Raw genomic sequence first — 14705 nt, 5'->3', positions numbered from 1 at the left:
GCTGCTCTACCTGGCTAGGGCTAAGTAAATTTTAATTAAATAAGAACCATTAGAAAAATTCTAAGAGGATTTAAGAAGGGTCTTGCCTTAACAGATATTTAAAAAATATTATCAAGTAATTAGAACTGTGGCCCTAGTAACAGTCAAATGAATGGCGGAGAACAGGGCTGAGAAACCCAAACACATATTCTTATCTGTTATATAATAAAGGTGGCTTTTTAACTAGTGGGGGGAGACTAGATTATTCAATAAGTGACGTAAAAAGTAAAATTAAAGATGGATCCCCATTTAACCCCCTAAATCAAATTAAATGCTAAAAGGACAAAGATTGAACACATAAAATGGAACTATCAGTACTAAAACAAAACATGACTAAATACTTCTATAATCTTGTAACTGGAATCCAGAAAGCATTTTTAAAAAACCACTGGTAAGTTTGACCTCAGAATAATATGGGCTTAAATGCACGAAAAGGAAAATCATCCACAAAGTCAAAAAATGGGGGGAAATATCCTCAAGAGAAATATTCAATAAACTCTTGAAAACCTAAGAAAACAATCAACAATCCAAAACACACAATTCACAGGAGAAATAAAAGTGGCCAGCAAATATAAAAAGCTATTCAATGCCACCAGCAAAATAAGGGCAAATGAAAGTAAGATTTTTTTTTTTTTTTAAAGATTTTATTTATTTTTAGAGAGAGGGGAAGGGAGGGAGAAAGGGAGAGAAACATCAATGTGTGGTTGCCTCTCGCACGCCCCAACTGGGGACCCGGCCCACAACCCAGGCACGTGTCCTGACTGGGAACTGAACCAGCGACCCTTTGGTTCACAGGCTGGTGCTCAGTCCACTGAGCCACACCAGCCAGGGTAAGAGGCTGTTTTTTCACTAATCAGATTGATGTTTGAAATAGGAATGTCTGGGTGGGAAGGAGGGTGAATATAGGTGACAGTGTTAAATGGACTGAACCTCTGCCTTGTATCAAAATTTTAAATGGCCATTGTGCCCTTTACCTCAGAGACTCCTCATCTTGCAACCTAAGGGAAAACACTGATTCAACCAAAACCAGGTACAGTATAGGGATGTTCACAGTAGCACTGGCTGTATCATCAAAAACCAGAAACCCAAAGGTCCATCAACGCAATGAAGTATCACAGAACTGTTTAAAAAATAAAGTAGATCTCCGTGCACTCACATGAGAAAGGTATATTATCAAATAAAACAAGTGGCAAAAATTAAAACATAAAGTAAAAAAGTGGAATAAAACTTCAATGTAAAGAAGTTCACTGATGAAAAACCCACAGGTTAACATAGCTGATGATGAAGGACTGAATGTCTTCCTCCTTAAGGCTGAGAACAAGGCAAGAATGTCTTCCGCTTTTCTTGCCCCTGCCGCACAACACTGCACTGGAGGTTCCAGCCAGTGCAACAGGCAGGAAAAAAATTAAAGGCACCCAGGTTGGAAAGGAGAGTGAAACGGTTTTTATTCAAAGAGGATATATTATGTATGCAGGAAATCCCAAGGAGTACACACATACACAACTTTTTAAAACGATGAAAATAAATGAGTTTAGCAAGGTCACAGAATACAAGAGCAATGTACAAAGAAATATCAACAGTATTTCTATATACGAGCACCAAAAATCTCTGAAAATAAAATTACGCAAGCAATTCCATCCACAATAGCATAAAAAATATCCAGGCACATTTTAACAAGAAGTGCAAGACTTGTACAATGAAAATAACAAAATACTGCTGAGAGGAATCGAGGAAGATCTAAACAAATGACAAACACTCTATGTTCACAGATTGGAAGACTTCATATTTCTGAGATGACAATTCTCTCCAAATTGAGCTATAAATTTAACACAATATCTATTTAAACCCCCAGGAGATGCTTCTGTATAAATAAGCTGATCATTAAAGTTAGATGGAAGTGCAATGTACCTAAAATAGTCAAAAGGATTTTGAAAAAAAAAAGCTTGGTAGACTTACATAATCCAATTTTAAGACTTACTTCAGAGCTGGAGAAATCAATACCATACAATCGGTGAGGTATTGGCTCAAAGACAGGCATATAAAATCAACGGAACAGAACTGACAATCTAGAAATAAACTTATATTTATGGTCAACTGATTTCAACAAAGGTACCAAAGCAATTCAGTGGAGAGTCAGCCTTTGTAACAAATGTGCTGAGACAAATGGATATCCATGCCTAAAAAGATAAATTTTTTAAAATTAACTCAAAATAGATCACACACCTATTTAAGAACTAAAACTGTAAAACTTCTCGAAGAATTTCTAATGGCCTTGGTTTGGGCAAAAATTCTTAAGGCCCTGGCCGAGTAGCTTCCGTTGGTTAGAGCATCGTCCAGATATGTCAGGCTGCAGCTTTGATCCACAGCGAGGACACATACAAGAAACAACCAATGATGCATAAATAAGTAGAACAACAAGTCGATGTTTCTCTCTCTCTCCCTTCCTTTCTCTAAAATCAATTTAAAAAGTTCTTAAGGTATGACACTAAAAGTAGGATCCATAAAGAGATAATTAATTATATGTTAACAATGAAAAACTTCTACAATTCAAAAGACACCACTAAGAAAATGAAAAGACAAGCCACAGACTGGGAGAAAATATTTGCAAATAATATATCCGATAAAAGATTTGTATCCAGAATATGTAAAGAATACATAGAATGCATGTGACCCAATTTTAAAATGGGCAAGATTTGAACAGATATTTCACCAAAGATATACAAATGGCTAATAAGCACACGACAAGACACTCAAAATCACTAGTTGTTAGAGAAATGAAGAGTAAAACCACAACGAGATGTTACGTCACATCCACTAGAACAGCTATAACCAAGATGAGAGAGTTCCAAGAAGGGACAAGGATGTGGGGAAACCTAACCCTTATCCACTGCTGGTGGGACTAGAAAATGGTACAGCTACTTTGGAAACGATTGTAAGTTTCTTAAAAAGTTAAATATAAACTTACCATATGACCCAGCAATTCTACTCCTAGGAGTCTACCAAAGAGGAATGAAAATATATGTCCACAAAAACTTGTACATCATAACCATATAATTCATAATAGCTCCAAACTGAAAACAATCTAAATATCCATTAAGTAATGGGGAAAAAAACATAAACAAAATGAGGTATATCCAGACGGTGGAAAATTATTCAATAAAAGAAACAAGCTACTGATATATTCTACAGCAGGGACAAAACTCAAATGCATTCTGAAATGAAAGAAGCCAGCCCTGGCTGGCGTGGCTCAGGGGATTGAGTGCTGGCCTGCGATTCCCAGTCGGGGCACATGCCTGGGTTGCAAGACAAGTCCCCAGTTGGGGGTGTGCAAGAGGCAACCACACATTGATGCTTCTCCCTCTCTTTCTTCCTCTCTTCCTCTTTCTCTAAAAATAAATAAAATCTTAAAAAAAAAAAAAGAAAAGCCAGACATAAAAGACTGCATGCATTATATGATTCCATTTACAGGAAATGTCCAGAAAGGGGCAATCTAGAGACAGAAAGGAAAACGGTGGTTGCCTGAGGATGATTAATTCCCCACGGAAAGGAGGGAAGTGGGAACATTTTGGAATGATGAAAATATTCCAAAATGTGGTCATGGTTGCACAACTCTACCTTTTTATTAAAAATCCCTGCACTGCACACTGAAAATGGGTGAATGGTAAGGGATGTAAACGGTAACTCAGTAAAACTTATAAGAAAAATCGTGACGCAAAGCAGAGGAAGACCAGGGAAGCATGACTAAGCAAACTTTGAATGTGGATGCGCCTGACTGTCCCCAAGTTAAGAAAATAGTTGTCGCGCCTCCCATTTGTGCCCAGTGCTCTGGGGGCGCAATAATGGACTCTCGAGGAGCTCACCATCTTCTGCGCAGGACAACACAACGGGCCAGTGCTCTGGTGAGAGAGTCAGGGACAAGCACAGAGGGGCACCAGGCCCACGGAGAGGCTCTGCTGCAGGGGTGACATCTAAATGGACTGTTGAGGGCTGTTTTCGGGGAAGCTGAGTGGGAAGAATTGTCGGGTCATGGTAGCCTTGCATGCCATGCTATGGAACCTGGGTTTTTATCCTGAACTGCAAACCTAGAAAAAGACAAATAGGAAACTGAGTTCCATTAAAGAGAACATCTCTCACGAGATGAATCTGGGAGCAGTCTATGAAAGCTGTACAATTCCCCTGCCATTTTTTGGTTGTGTGATGAGTTATCATGAGCAGCAGTAAAAACCGGTAGTGCTTGCTTTGGGAGGTAAAGAGCAGTGGGCCCTGCAGATAGCGTGAGGGGAAGAGTCCAAAGAACCACAAAAAAGGAAATGGAAAATCAAGCAGATGCGGTTGCCAAAGCTCACAAGCCCACTCTTCGCTGATGGGCTTCTTGGTTCTGAGCAAGGGCTGCAGATGACACGGGAAGGGCTGTTATTACTTTGTAGGAATCTGTCCTTTCGCCCACAACAGAACCCGAAGATAAGCTGGCTGCCTCTGTTTTGGCACAGAGATGATGCTTCTATAATCCATACACGGTTTCACCTTTCCCTCGCTGCCGAGGCTGCTTCTCCAAAGTCCATCATAGTGCTGGGCAGCAGACTTCCACACACACTAGGCGTGGAGGCTGGATGACCAGCTGCTTCAAAGGTCAGACACTGCTCCCCTCAGGTGAACTTGACTGTGAGTGCGGAGATTGGGTCTCAGTTCTTGTCAGTACTACCAAGGAGTGGGACCAGTCCTTTTGAGGCAATTTTTATGCTAATACGAGCCACGCTGCCCACTTTGTGGGGACTCCGGTGAAGAGCAAGTGAGGATCAACAGAGTGTTTGTGTGTCAAACACATGCTAGTGGGGTGTACATAGGACTGTCAGGCCCTTCCAAAAACTGATCGAAGTTGCTGAGTATAAGCATTATCCCGTGGGTGAACCTGACTATAAGCTAACATCTGGAAGTAGGAATGAAGTTTCTTGATATCCACAACCCAGTAACCAGGATGTAATCTTGCAAAGGCAGACCTGGAACGTGGCTGTATTTGGAGAAGCGAAAACAAAGCAGAGGGGTCCAGTTCTCACACGGAAACTTGCCCGCACCACAGTGCCCAAGCCGCAGCCCAGCCCTAGGGAATCGGCTCGGGAGGGTTCTCCAAATGAGTCTGTGGTATAAGAATTCTCCAGTGAGGTAGGAGAGGGTAAGGGGGGGTGAATGGTGATGGAAGGAGGCTTGGCTTGGGCTGGTGAACGAACACACAAGATACAGATCATGTATTACAGACTTGTACCCCTGAAACCTATATAATTTTATTAACCAATGTCACCCAAATAAACTCAATAAAAAATTAAGTGAAAAATAAGATTTTTCCAGTGACGTGTACACCGAAGGTAAGCACCTCTGGTCTAGAGTATAAAAGAGAAGCTGGACCAGGTTTTGCATCCAGGCAGTCAACAGGCCAGCCACATGCCACGGGAGACTCTGGAGTCTGATGGCAGTGAGTGCAGAAAAGGAGAAATCCAAGGGAAGCAGTGACCCGGGCAGGAGCAAATATGAAACACGCGACTGAGGTCTTTTGCATATCTTTCACCAGAAGCCATTCTTATAAATTATACACGTGTCTCTTCAAAGACTGCTTTTGCTGTATCTGGCTTTCCCCTTATTTTCACAGATATATTTTTACTTTGTCCAATGCATTCTTTTTCACTGAATTACTATAAAAATATTATTCATTTCTAATATGTACTTTAAAAATAAATCAGAAAAGGGCAAGAAGATATTAGAAGTGCACTCTTTTCTTTGGTTTTTTAACACAAAAGACATGCGTCCTATAAATAAAAGGAAATAAGACTTTCTGGGGAACAATTAATTGGGGAAAAGGGGCAGAATTTCTACCTACTCACATCTCTGTGGCCAAGTCAAGGCTGGTCTTCAGCTCCATCTTGGCTTTGATCTCAGATGAAACCCATGTGTTACCGAATGGGAAATGCCCAAGGACAGGGAAGGTCACAGTCCTCTGCTCAGAGCTGGGCTAGACCCCAAAGACCACTTAGCATAGCATCTCTCCTTCCTCCTTATCACACCCTTTCACAATATCCTTGGGTCATGTGTCTTCTTTTCATGGTGCTATTGGAAAGGCTCCAGCACCAAAGGGCCAGACCAGCCATTTGCAAACGTTCACCATCAGACTAAGGAACTGATTGTGAAGAGTGTGAAAATGGTGTTTGTGCACTTGTGCTCAGAGCCCCGATCCAGGCGCTGGCCTCATCTTACCTGGAAACACTCTCAAGTGCAGCAGTGTAACTTCTTCACCACGAACTGGGGGGGAACTTAGGAAGGCCACTACAGGTCCCCGGAAGATGATCCCCAATGGCAGAATCTGGGCCAGCATCCTAAGGACCTGATGATGCCCACTCCTTAGCCCACTGACCGACTCCTACCACCTTCACAATCCAGGCCCATCAGTGCTGCTTCGGATTCACAAAAGGGGCTTATTATAATAAGACGGGCACTGATACACTCCTCTCTCCCGGGAAATGCAGACTCCAACCTTCTCTGAGTCTACCTCTGTAGGCAAACTGAGAGGGAGTGTGGAGTGACAGAGCTCCTCCACGAGCTCAGGCTTAACTACATCAGATAGTTGAGTCGTTAACAAAAACAAAAACAAAAAAAAACAAGACATCGTTTTCAAGTGCTTGTAACAGAGGCCCAGCGCCTTAGTGGCAGGTAACAAAGGTACTTTCCTCTGGACACATGGCGATGGCACACCCTGGTAACCCTCCTGGTCCTAGGGAGGGAGACAGCTCAGGCTCCACACTGTGCCCTTCGGAACAGGCGTCCAGCCTACTCCAGGCAGGCAGCAACGGACAGACCACCCAGGTGGAAACGGGGACCCTAAAGACCCAGTCTTGCACGAAAATAGCTGTGCCCTCTTTGAGTCTCCCTGGAAGCGCTGTAGAACACCGGATTTTGGCAGCAGCAGTTGAAGGACAGCCCCACCGCCCAGTGCACTGGTAACACAAGGTGTCCTCCTGTTCTGGTCCTGCTGTGCTACATGAAGGTCCCACCCACGGAGGAGAAGGAAGGAGCTTGGAGTGTCTTCAAGAGGTCATTTGCTAAGATCAGAGGAAGAAATATGAAATCTGTTCTTTGTAGCAGCAAGAGATCTGTTCGGCCTTTACTTCATTGTATCATAAAGCGAGCTCTGCTTGAGGGTAAAGGTCCACCTTGCTGATCAGCCTGCCAGGGGCTGGAGGGAGGCCAGGCCCCTGGAATTGGCAAGTGGATGGAGAAGCAGTGGGCTGGCAGGCAGACAAGGCTACTGGGTGAAGCCCGCCCATGGCTGGTGGAAGGACCAAGTCCTCGGTTAGGCTCTAGAGGTACAAGCAGTTGCACCCCAGAAGCTATCGAAGAATGATAGCTGAGCAAGTGAGAGTCTGACCAGACCTGCTGTTTCCTGCTGGTCAGATAAGAAAGACATGGAGGAGGAGGTGGGGAATGTGAATGAGGGCCATGGTGGCAGTGGGAGGTACCCCTGGGGGCACCCGCAGCTGCCAGCAACCTGGGACAGCGGCAGTAATCCAGCCGACTCACTAAGCCCACGATTAAAATGAAAAAAGTTCTCTGATGATGGGCGTGAAGACAAACCCGTGAGCACCTTGCTACAGGACAAGTCGAGTGCGCCGATTCCAGACACACTGGGGCTCAGAGGGAACCCCAAGTGCTATGCGAGGCCTCAGGACCCTGGGATCCGAATGTGGGAGTGGTCACCGCCCTTTTCATGTTGGGTGGTTTTCTATTTAAAACCCATATTTCCCTTTAGTGTCTTTTTTAAAAATTTTTTCTTCTTGCAAAAAATGTTCACTTTAAAAAATGTATTTTTCTTTCCAGTTTCTTTCAAGTGTTTCTTTAAATTTCCTTCAGTTTCTTTCAAGTATCTCTTTTTCTTCTGTTTCTGCTGAATAAGGTGAAATCCCAACACTAGTCACAGGAAAAGCGTCTCTTCTCCCTGCTCGCCTGCCACCGAGGACAAAAGCCTCTGTGCCCTGGGACCGAAGGAGGTGCCTGGGTGCGGCCAAGCGCCTTGCTGAAGCCGCATCGTCGTCGGCAGTGAGGACACGTGGAGTGTGTCGTCCTCTCCCAGCCACAGCCCAGTTCCCAACAGGCTTGGCCACTGCAGCTGCCCCGTCACAAACTGGCCACCACTTGGCTGGAGATGAGCAGGGGACGGGGAGCAGCAGATGGAAGGTCGTCTGCCCGGGGGTGGCTCAGCACTGTGGCAGGTGGGACCTGGGCTTGGACGGAGCCTGTGTGTGTGTGGACCAGCACAGCAGTCACGTGTCACCAACTGTGGGACCCAGGTGGGCTTCTGTCCCATTCTGTGCATCTTGATGGCCTAGACCTGAAGGTCTCAAGGGCGGCACAGTGAGGGAGGACTTCAGCACCTGGAAAAACTGTACCTCTGGTGAGCTCACATTTCACCCTGTCTTTTGGTCCACTGCCTCTCCCGAGAGGGACAGTCCCTGGAAGGAAGTGCCTACATTTGTACCAGGTCCCCACCCGACCACATCCCAACCTCTGCCTTAGATGGTGAGGAGAGGAATGCAGCCCACACCGACCCCTCCCTCATGACACGCCATGGGGGCCATGAACGTCCAGCGGTCCGTCTCTGGGTCGTACATCTCCACCGAGCTGAGGTTCGACTGCCCATCGTAGCCCCCCACGGCGTAGAGGCGCCCACAGCTGGCCACCAGGGAGACGCGACTCCGGCGCGTGTGCATGGGGACGATCAGGCACCACTGGTCCGCCACGGAGCTGTACACCTCGGCGACGCTGAGGAAGCCCGAGCCGTCGTACCCTCCACAGACAAACATCTTGCTCCCCAGGGAGGCGGCCCCGTGCCGGCAGCGCTTGTTGAGCATGCCGGCTGCGGGGTGCCAGGTGGCCGTGTGGTGGTTGTAGTGCTCCACCTGAAGCGGGGGAGAGGCGCAGCGCAGTCAGAGCCAAAGCGCGGGCCGCGGGTGGCCTCGCAGGGCACGGCGGCTCTCAGGGTGTCAGACTCCAGGGGGAGGGCCAGGGGCTGTGGCTCTGACACCGTTTCCTCACTTGCATACCTGCCTTGGGCTTAGAGAGACAGGTGACATCTAAGGAACCAAAGGAAGGGCTTGCCCAAGGCTGCTCTGCTGCGCAGTGACAGAGCTGGATGAGGGCGGGTCTCCTGAAACCTGTCCAGAGTGTGTTCCCCAACAGCACTGAGGGACCCTCAGGAACCAGCCACCAATGAAAGGTTGCTGAAGTTTTATTTCAAACAAATTATGCCGAAGACGACAACTGTCTGCAAAGTCTCACACTGTCTACAACTGACCTTACTCTGGGCAGAACCTCGCCAGGTCTCAGGCAGCCTCCAAGGGAGAACCAAACAAGGCGGGGCGGCTACACTCTACCCCCCGGGTGCACGCTGGTTCCCGTTCTCAGAAGGATTTCTGAGCTCGCACTAGAAAAACCTCACTAGATGATGCCTTTCCCAGCAATGGGCAGGCTAACGTTTTCCCCAGAGAACTGTCTTCCAACTAGCTCTCAAAGACGGAAGGGGTGGGTGCCCTTCGCTCAGGAGCAGCCCGGACTCACGCTGTTGAAGATCTGCAGACCGTCGTGGCCGCCCGACACATAGATCCTGCCCTCAAAGACTGTGACCCCAGCAGCACTGCGATTCGAGCTCATCGGGGTCACCACTGTCCACCTTCAGGAAAGAGCCAACGTAGGAGGGGAGCCATGAGATCCGGTGTCCCTGTCCTCCCGACAGCTTAGAAAGGTTCGGGAGCACTGTACTGCGTTTCCCCTGGCCCTGGGCAAGCTCCCTTCCTCTTTATCACTGCTGCCACCCCCTGCATGTGGCTTTCTCTAGTTGCTGCCTCTCGCTCAGCTTCAGACCCGCTACTGGGCTTCTCTGCCCATCCGAGGGACTCAAACCAATGTGTCCCAAACCATGCCTCTCTACAGATCTGCTCTTCCCATCCCCCACCTCCATCTTATTAATTGGGACCAGCAGCTGCCTAGGTGCCATACTTGTAAACTCAGCATTTTTAGGGCTTCTTCTCCCTCAACTTCAACGTCTTTGTGGTCACCACTTCCCCGCTCACTTGCTCCTTGTCAGTGCCTGTCCCCAGCCCCTGCATCTGGGCTCTCATCGGGACAACTGCAGCAGCCCCTCCCAGGAGGCCTGGCATTTAGACAGTCCTTGGTCCTGGTTAACTTGCCAGCCTGGCCCCCTGCCATGCACCACCCATACCTGCTCCCCGATCACACCGGGCACTGTCTTACCTCCAAGACTCTTCTTGCTGTCGCCTTGCCTACATGAGCATCACCTGCTATCCCTGATGGGTCTAACCTCGTCTCCCCATTAACCGGGGGGAAGCTGAAGGTGTTCACCAGCTGTGCCCAAGAGCGCCAGACACAGGCCCCCAGGGTAGGACACTGTGACACACCTGTGGCTCAGCAGACTGGTGGCTACTTAACGATCTTAGACACCCTGCCTGCTGACTGATACGTGATAAATGGGTTAAATGAATGGAATATTGGCTTTAAAACTCTCTGATGAATCCATTCTAATATGCTTTTATTTTGTTACATAACATGAGAAAATTCAAATACTGAAATCAAAAATCTGGGCTAACCTTGCCAGTGTTTTCCAAAAAGTGGCCCACAAAATAATGCCCTACGCTAGTGCTAGGTGTTATATAAGATAGAGGAGGTTAACTAGGTCTCTTCACCGCAGTTTCCAGGCTTGCATTATGGGAAGGTAAGGACTCTGTGGGCACAGGCATCAGTGTTTCCAACTTTTTTGACCATGGAACTTGAAAAATTTTTTTCAAATCAAAGCCTACCCGCTGTATCCTCCTTCACCTGCATTTCCGTTCCCCTGGGCCAATTTAGCTCAGAGGTACAGAGCAGCGAATAGATGTGTCCGGTGTCTACACAGACTATTTGTTTTTAAAATGTACTTGATTGTTCATTCATTTAACCAAAGCTTATTAAACAAACGCCTATTATACGCAAGGCACTACAGGGGCTGAGAGAGCAGGGCCCACTCTAGCCTCGATCAGGAAGCCTGACCGAAAAGCTGCAGCCCTCCTTTTCTATCCTCTCTGCTCACCCAGCCCCGGGGCCCAGGGACATGGGGCCCTTACTTGTCTGTCTCCGGTGAGTAGGTCTCCACGGAATTGAGGGAGGAGTTGCCATCGTAGCCACCGCAGACGTAGATCTGCCCGTCCAGCACGACGGTCCCCATGGCGCTGAAACACACAAAGCCGTCACCTCAGGGGGGCCTCGGGCTTCCCGCGGCCACTGGCGTGCTCACTGAGAAGCAGCCTGCCTGCCCAGGGCCTATTTCTAGAACAGACCTAAATCCAAGTGCGTGGCTGCCTCTACACAAAGCCTCAGGAGAAATGAAACATGGACGCTAAGCTGCCTGATTCAGTTTTCAAACCTAATGCTGGAGAAGATTATAAATAAATCTGGGTGTCTAACAAAACAGGAAACGAAAGGGACTGGGCTTACTGCCTCCTTTCAAATGTATGCAGCAGATCAGAGGATCCACACCACGTCTCTTTGCGGTAAGTGGTAATAGACCCCGAGCCAGCGTGGGGGAGGAAAAGCGCTTGCCTTAGGCAAGGACGGTGGGAAGACCACCAAGTCGCTAGACCTATCGCTCTCCTTTTACAAGGCACACGAAGAACAACACGGAAGTCCAACAAAAACATGAGAAAGGATTACGAGGTGCCACAAGACAGTGTGAGGTCAACTATCAACCACGTGGTAAAGACAAGTGTGCGGAGATAAAGGGGCTGGAGTCGTCCACACCAGAAAGCTCCCCGGGAGCAGCGTGGAAGACTGGGGGCGGGGGGAGGAATGACAGCAGAAAGGAGCTTGTCCCCACCTGGCAGGACAGAGAGCCATGTGGGGTGTCAGGAGGTAAGTGACCGAGAACATTTTAAGGTGGCCTGTAATTTAAAGGGGATGACACGGAGCTGGACTCACACTACTAACAGGGCGTTACCCGCAGTGAGGGCAACGAGCACCCCGAGGGCGTCCTTCCCAGGTAACGCTCCAAACCCCCTGACGCTGAAGCTGGGAAGCCGCCCAGAGCCGGTGAACGAGGAAGGACTGATCGCAGTCAAAGCAAAGAAGGCGGCCGTGGTTGGGTAGTGGAGAAACGAGTAATTCGCGGCCACAGGAAGCTGCCAAGTGTGCGGGGAGTGCAGGGGGAGCCCTGCAGGGGCGATGGTCGGGGACAGACCCACGACAGCATTGGCTCGCTGCCCCCGGAGGAGCCCATCTTACATGCATACTTTTCTCTTCCAAAACCAACCGGCTACGAACAACCCTTTGTGAATCTGGTCTTACTGACACAAAGGCAGGTTCCTCCTGGCTTGAGGCCACATGCTAACACCAAGGAAGGTGGAACATGTATATTGTGGCCGTGACACCTTCATGTGGCAAGGGACTCCCACCCAGACTCTTCTTCCTTGCTACACATGCAGTCACCCGATCTTTATGTGTGGTCACATGATCTTACAAGTACAGAACCCAAAGCAAGGCCAGACAAAGGGTCTGGGAGGCAAATACTCCGCAAAGCCCTCAAAGAGCAACTGGTCCGGTGGTTTTCAAACTGCCCTCTTTGAAAAAAAATTCATGTAACTTTTGCCCTTAAAGTTGGGCATAGGTCGAGGAAACTCAACACGTAAAAGTGACAAACGTAGAGCTGTTCCGGTTAAATGGGTGGGGGCCTTGGACTGCTTGCCTCTCCTCTGTCAGTCCTGGAAGAGGAACATCGGGGTTCCATCTGAAACCGCTGACCCGGTGTGGCCCGGCCGAGGGCAGAGGAGTGAAGCATCTGTCCCGTTCCACCCTCCCACTCCAAAGCTCCCACTGCCGACCATGTAAATACCCCACACACAGCTCATGGCAGGAAAGATGCCGCCTGTCACTTGGGCACTAAAAGGAATAAATGGGACACTATTTGGATGTCCTGTGATCCCACTCTTCATTCAGAAAACATGAGCAGGCAAGCTGTGAGGCAGGGATGTGTTAAGTAGCCAGGATGTGTTGGGAGACACACAAACTCGGTCCAGCTCACCAACACCAACACCCACGTGCTCATGCCTGGGGGCATGTGAGGTGGTCCTGCAGTGAAGAACACTGCTATGGCTCATATGCCCCCCAGGCAGGGAAAGCAGTGCCTGGCAGGGATCCTGGGCAAGAGAAGTGTGAAGACAAACACCTTGGATTTCCTCTTATCACTCCTTACCCTTGAGTTTCAACTTTAACCCCCCCTCTTCTCTGAAATCTCCCAGACAGTCCAGTCTAGCTGCTCTTCCTCATTGAATCTTCCCTATACACATTTCCGGGACTTATCTAGGACTTAAATAGCAATACAGCTTCCACCTGTCCATGCCTCGTCTCCCTGAGCTCCTCAAAGGACAAGGCAGATATTTTACTCTAAGAAAGTGTGGGCTCGCTCCCAGCTGGAGGGACCAGCAGTGGCTGGCCTGGCTGCAGGGAACTCCCAGGCAAGAGCTCGTGTTGTATGTTATTACGCGCCCCCGCCCTTCTAGGATGGCACTCCCCAGATGCCCAGTGTGCATGCTCGGGCTGCACAGGTGGCTTCCAGAATACCTTCTCTTGCTGTTCATGCTCCCCACTCTGGTCCAGGCGTCCATCTCTGGGTTGTAGACCTCCACAGTGCTCAGCCGAAGCTGGCCGTCATAGCCCCCAATGGCATAGAGGAGCCCGTTCACGACAGCCACACCAACACGGCTGCGGGCTGTGGTCATGGGATGGCACTTCTCCCAGCGATTGGCGACGGGGTCGAACACTTCCACCACATTCAGGGAATCACCTGCATAAAAATTTGCTACTCAAATTTAAACAAATGAGACCACTCGTTTAGATCACAGCTGTTGGGTACTGAGTATACGGAATGTTTAACTAGATTCTATCAGCTCTTCCCACAGGGTCTCAAGCCGGAAGGGCCCGCTAAGAAATTTCAGCCATAATAACCTCAAACCTAATCTCTCTCTTGTTTTTAACCCGAGGGCATTTTTTTCATTGCTTTTTTTAGAGGGTGGGAAGGAGAGAGAGAAACATCAATGGGAGCGAGAGAGAAGCATTGATTGGTTGCCTTCCCTATGTACCTGGATGGGGTATCATACATGTTCCAACCAGACATCACACATACCTGCACCTGGACCGGGGATTGAACTGCAGCCTAAGTATGTGCCCTGACTGGGAATCAAACCCACAACATTTTGGTTACTGGATGATGCTCCAACCAACTGAGCCACAAAGAGTAGGGCTCAAACCTAATTCTTCAAGGAAAATCAGAATCAGATGGGAGGCATTTACTTCCTAGAGAAGGCAATCTTAAGTTGCCTGCTTAAAGCCAAAGATCAAGGCAGATGGAAGGGGGTGCATGCCAATGCCCACTTTCATTTGCTAGCCCATGACCCCAGTCAAGGTGCTTTGAATCCCTATCCTCTGCTCTTAGGGGTGAAATAAAGATAATCTCTCTGCAGAGTTGCCATGAGGACTAAGTGATATATAATATGTAAATCACCTAGCATGGCTCTAGAATAGACTAAGTGTTCAGGAAACAATAGTCATAGTAGCAAGGAATGATCATTCCAACCCTACCTTTT

At 48.2% G+C, this 14705-nt stretch overlaps 1 protein-coding gene across 2 annotated transcripts in view; it reads right to left on the bottom strand.

Moving 5' to 3' along the window:
* Positions 1-5808: 5808 nt before the first annotated feature.
* KLHL18 (kelch like family member 18) overlaps positions 5809-14705 on the bottom strand; it is a 40703-nt gene continuing 31806 nt past the window's right edge. The window contains exons 7-10 of one of the 2 annotated variants that reach the window (XM_090284645.1): positions 13684-13921; positions 11196-11300; positions 9637-9748; positions 5809-8978 (exon numbers count right to left, since the gene is read on the bottom strand). In XM_090284645.1, the coding sequence (XP_090140771.1) occupies positions 8592-8978; positions 9637-9748; positions 11196-11300; positions 13684-13921 (842 nt within the window). In that variant the 3' untranslated portion in view covers positions 5809-8591. The remainder of the gene's footprint in view (positions 8979-9636; positions 9749-11195; positions 11301-13683; positions 13922-14705) is intronic. The other variant, XM_090284646.1, reaches the window with a different exon arrangement.

The sequence above is a fragment of the Furipterus horrens genome, unplaced genomic scaffold (genome assembly GCF_987537825.1).
Source record: "Furipterus horrens unplaced genomic scaffold, mFurHor1.1.pri manual_scaffold_7, whole genome shotgun sequence".
NCBI lineage: Eukaryota > Metazoa > Chordata > Mammalia > Chiroptera > Furipteridae > Furipterus > Furipterus horrens.
Note: the sequence above shows the minus strand (reverse complement) of the source record. Positions and strands in the feature narration are given on the sequence as shown.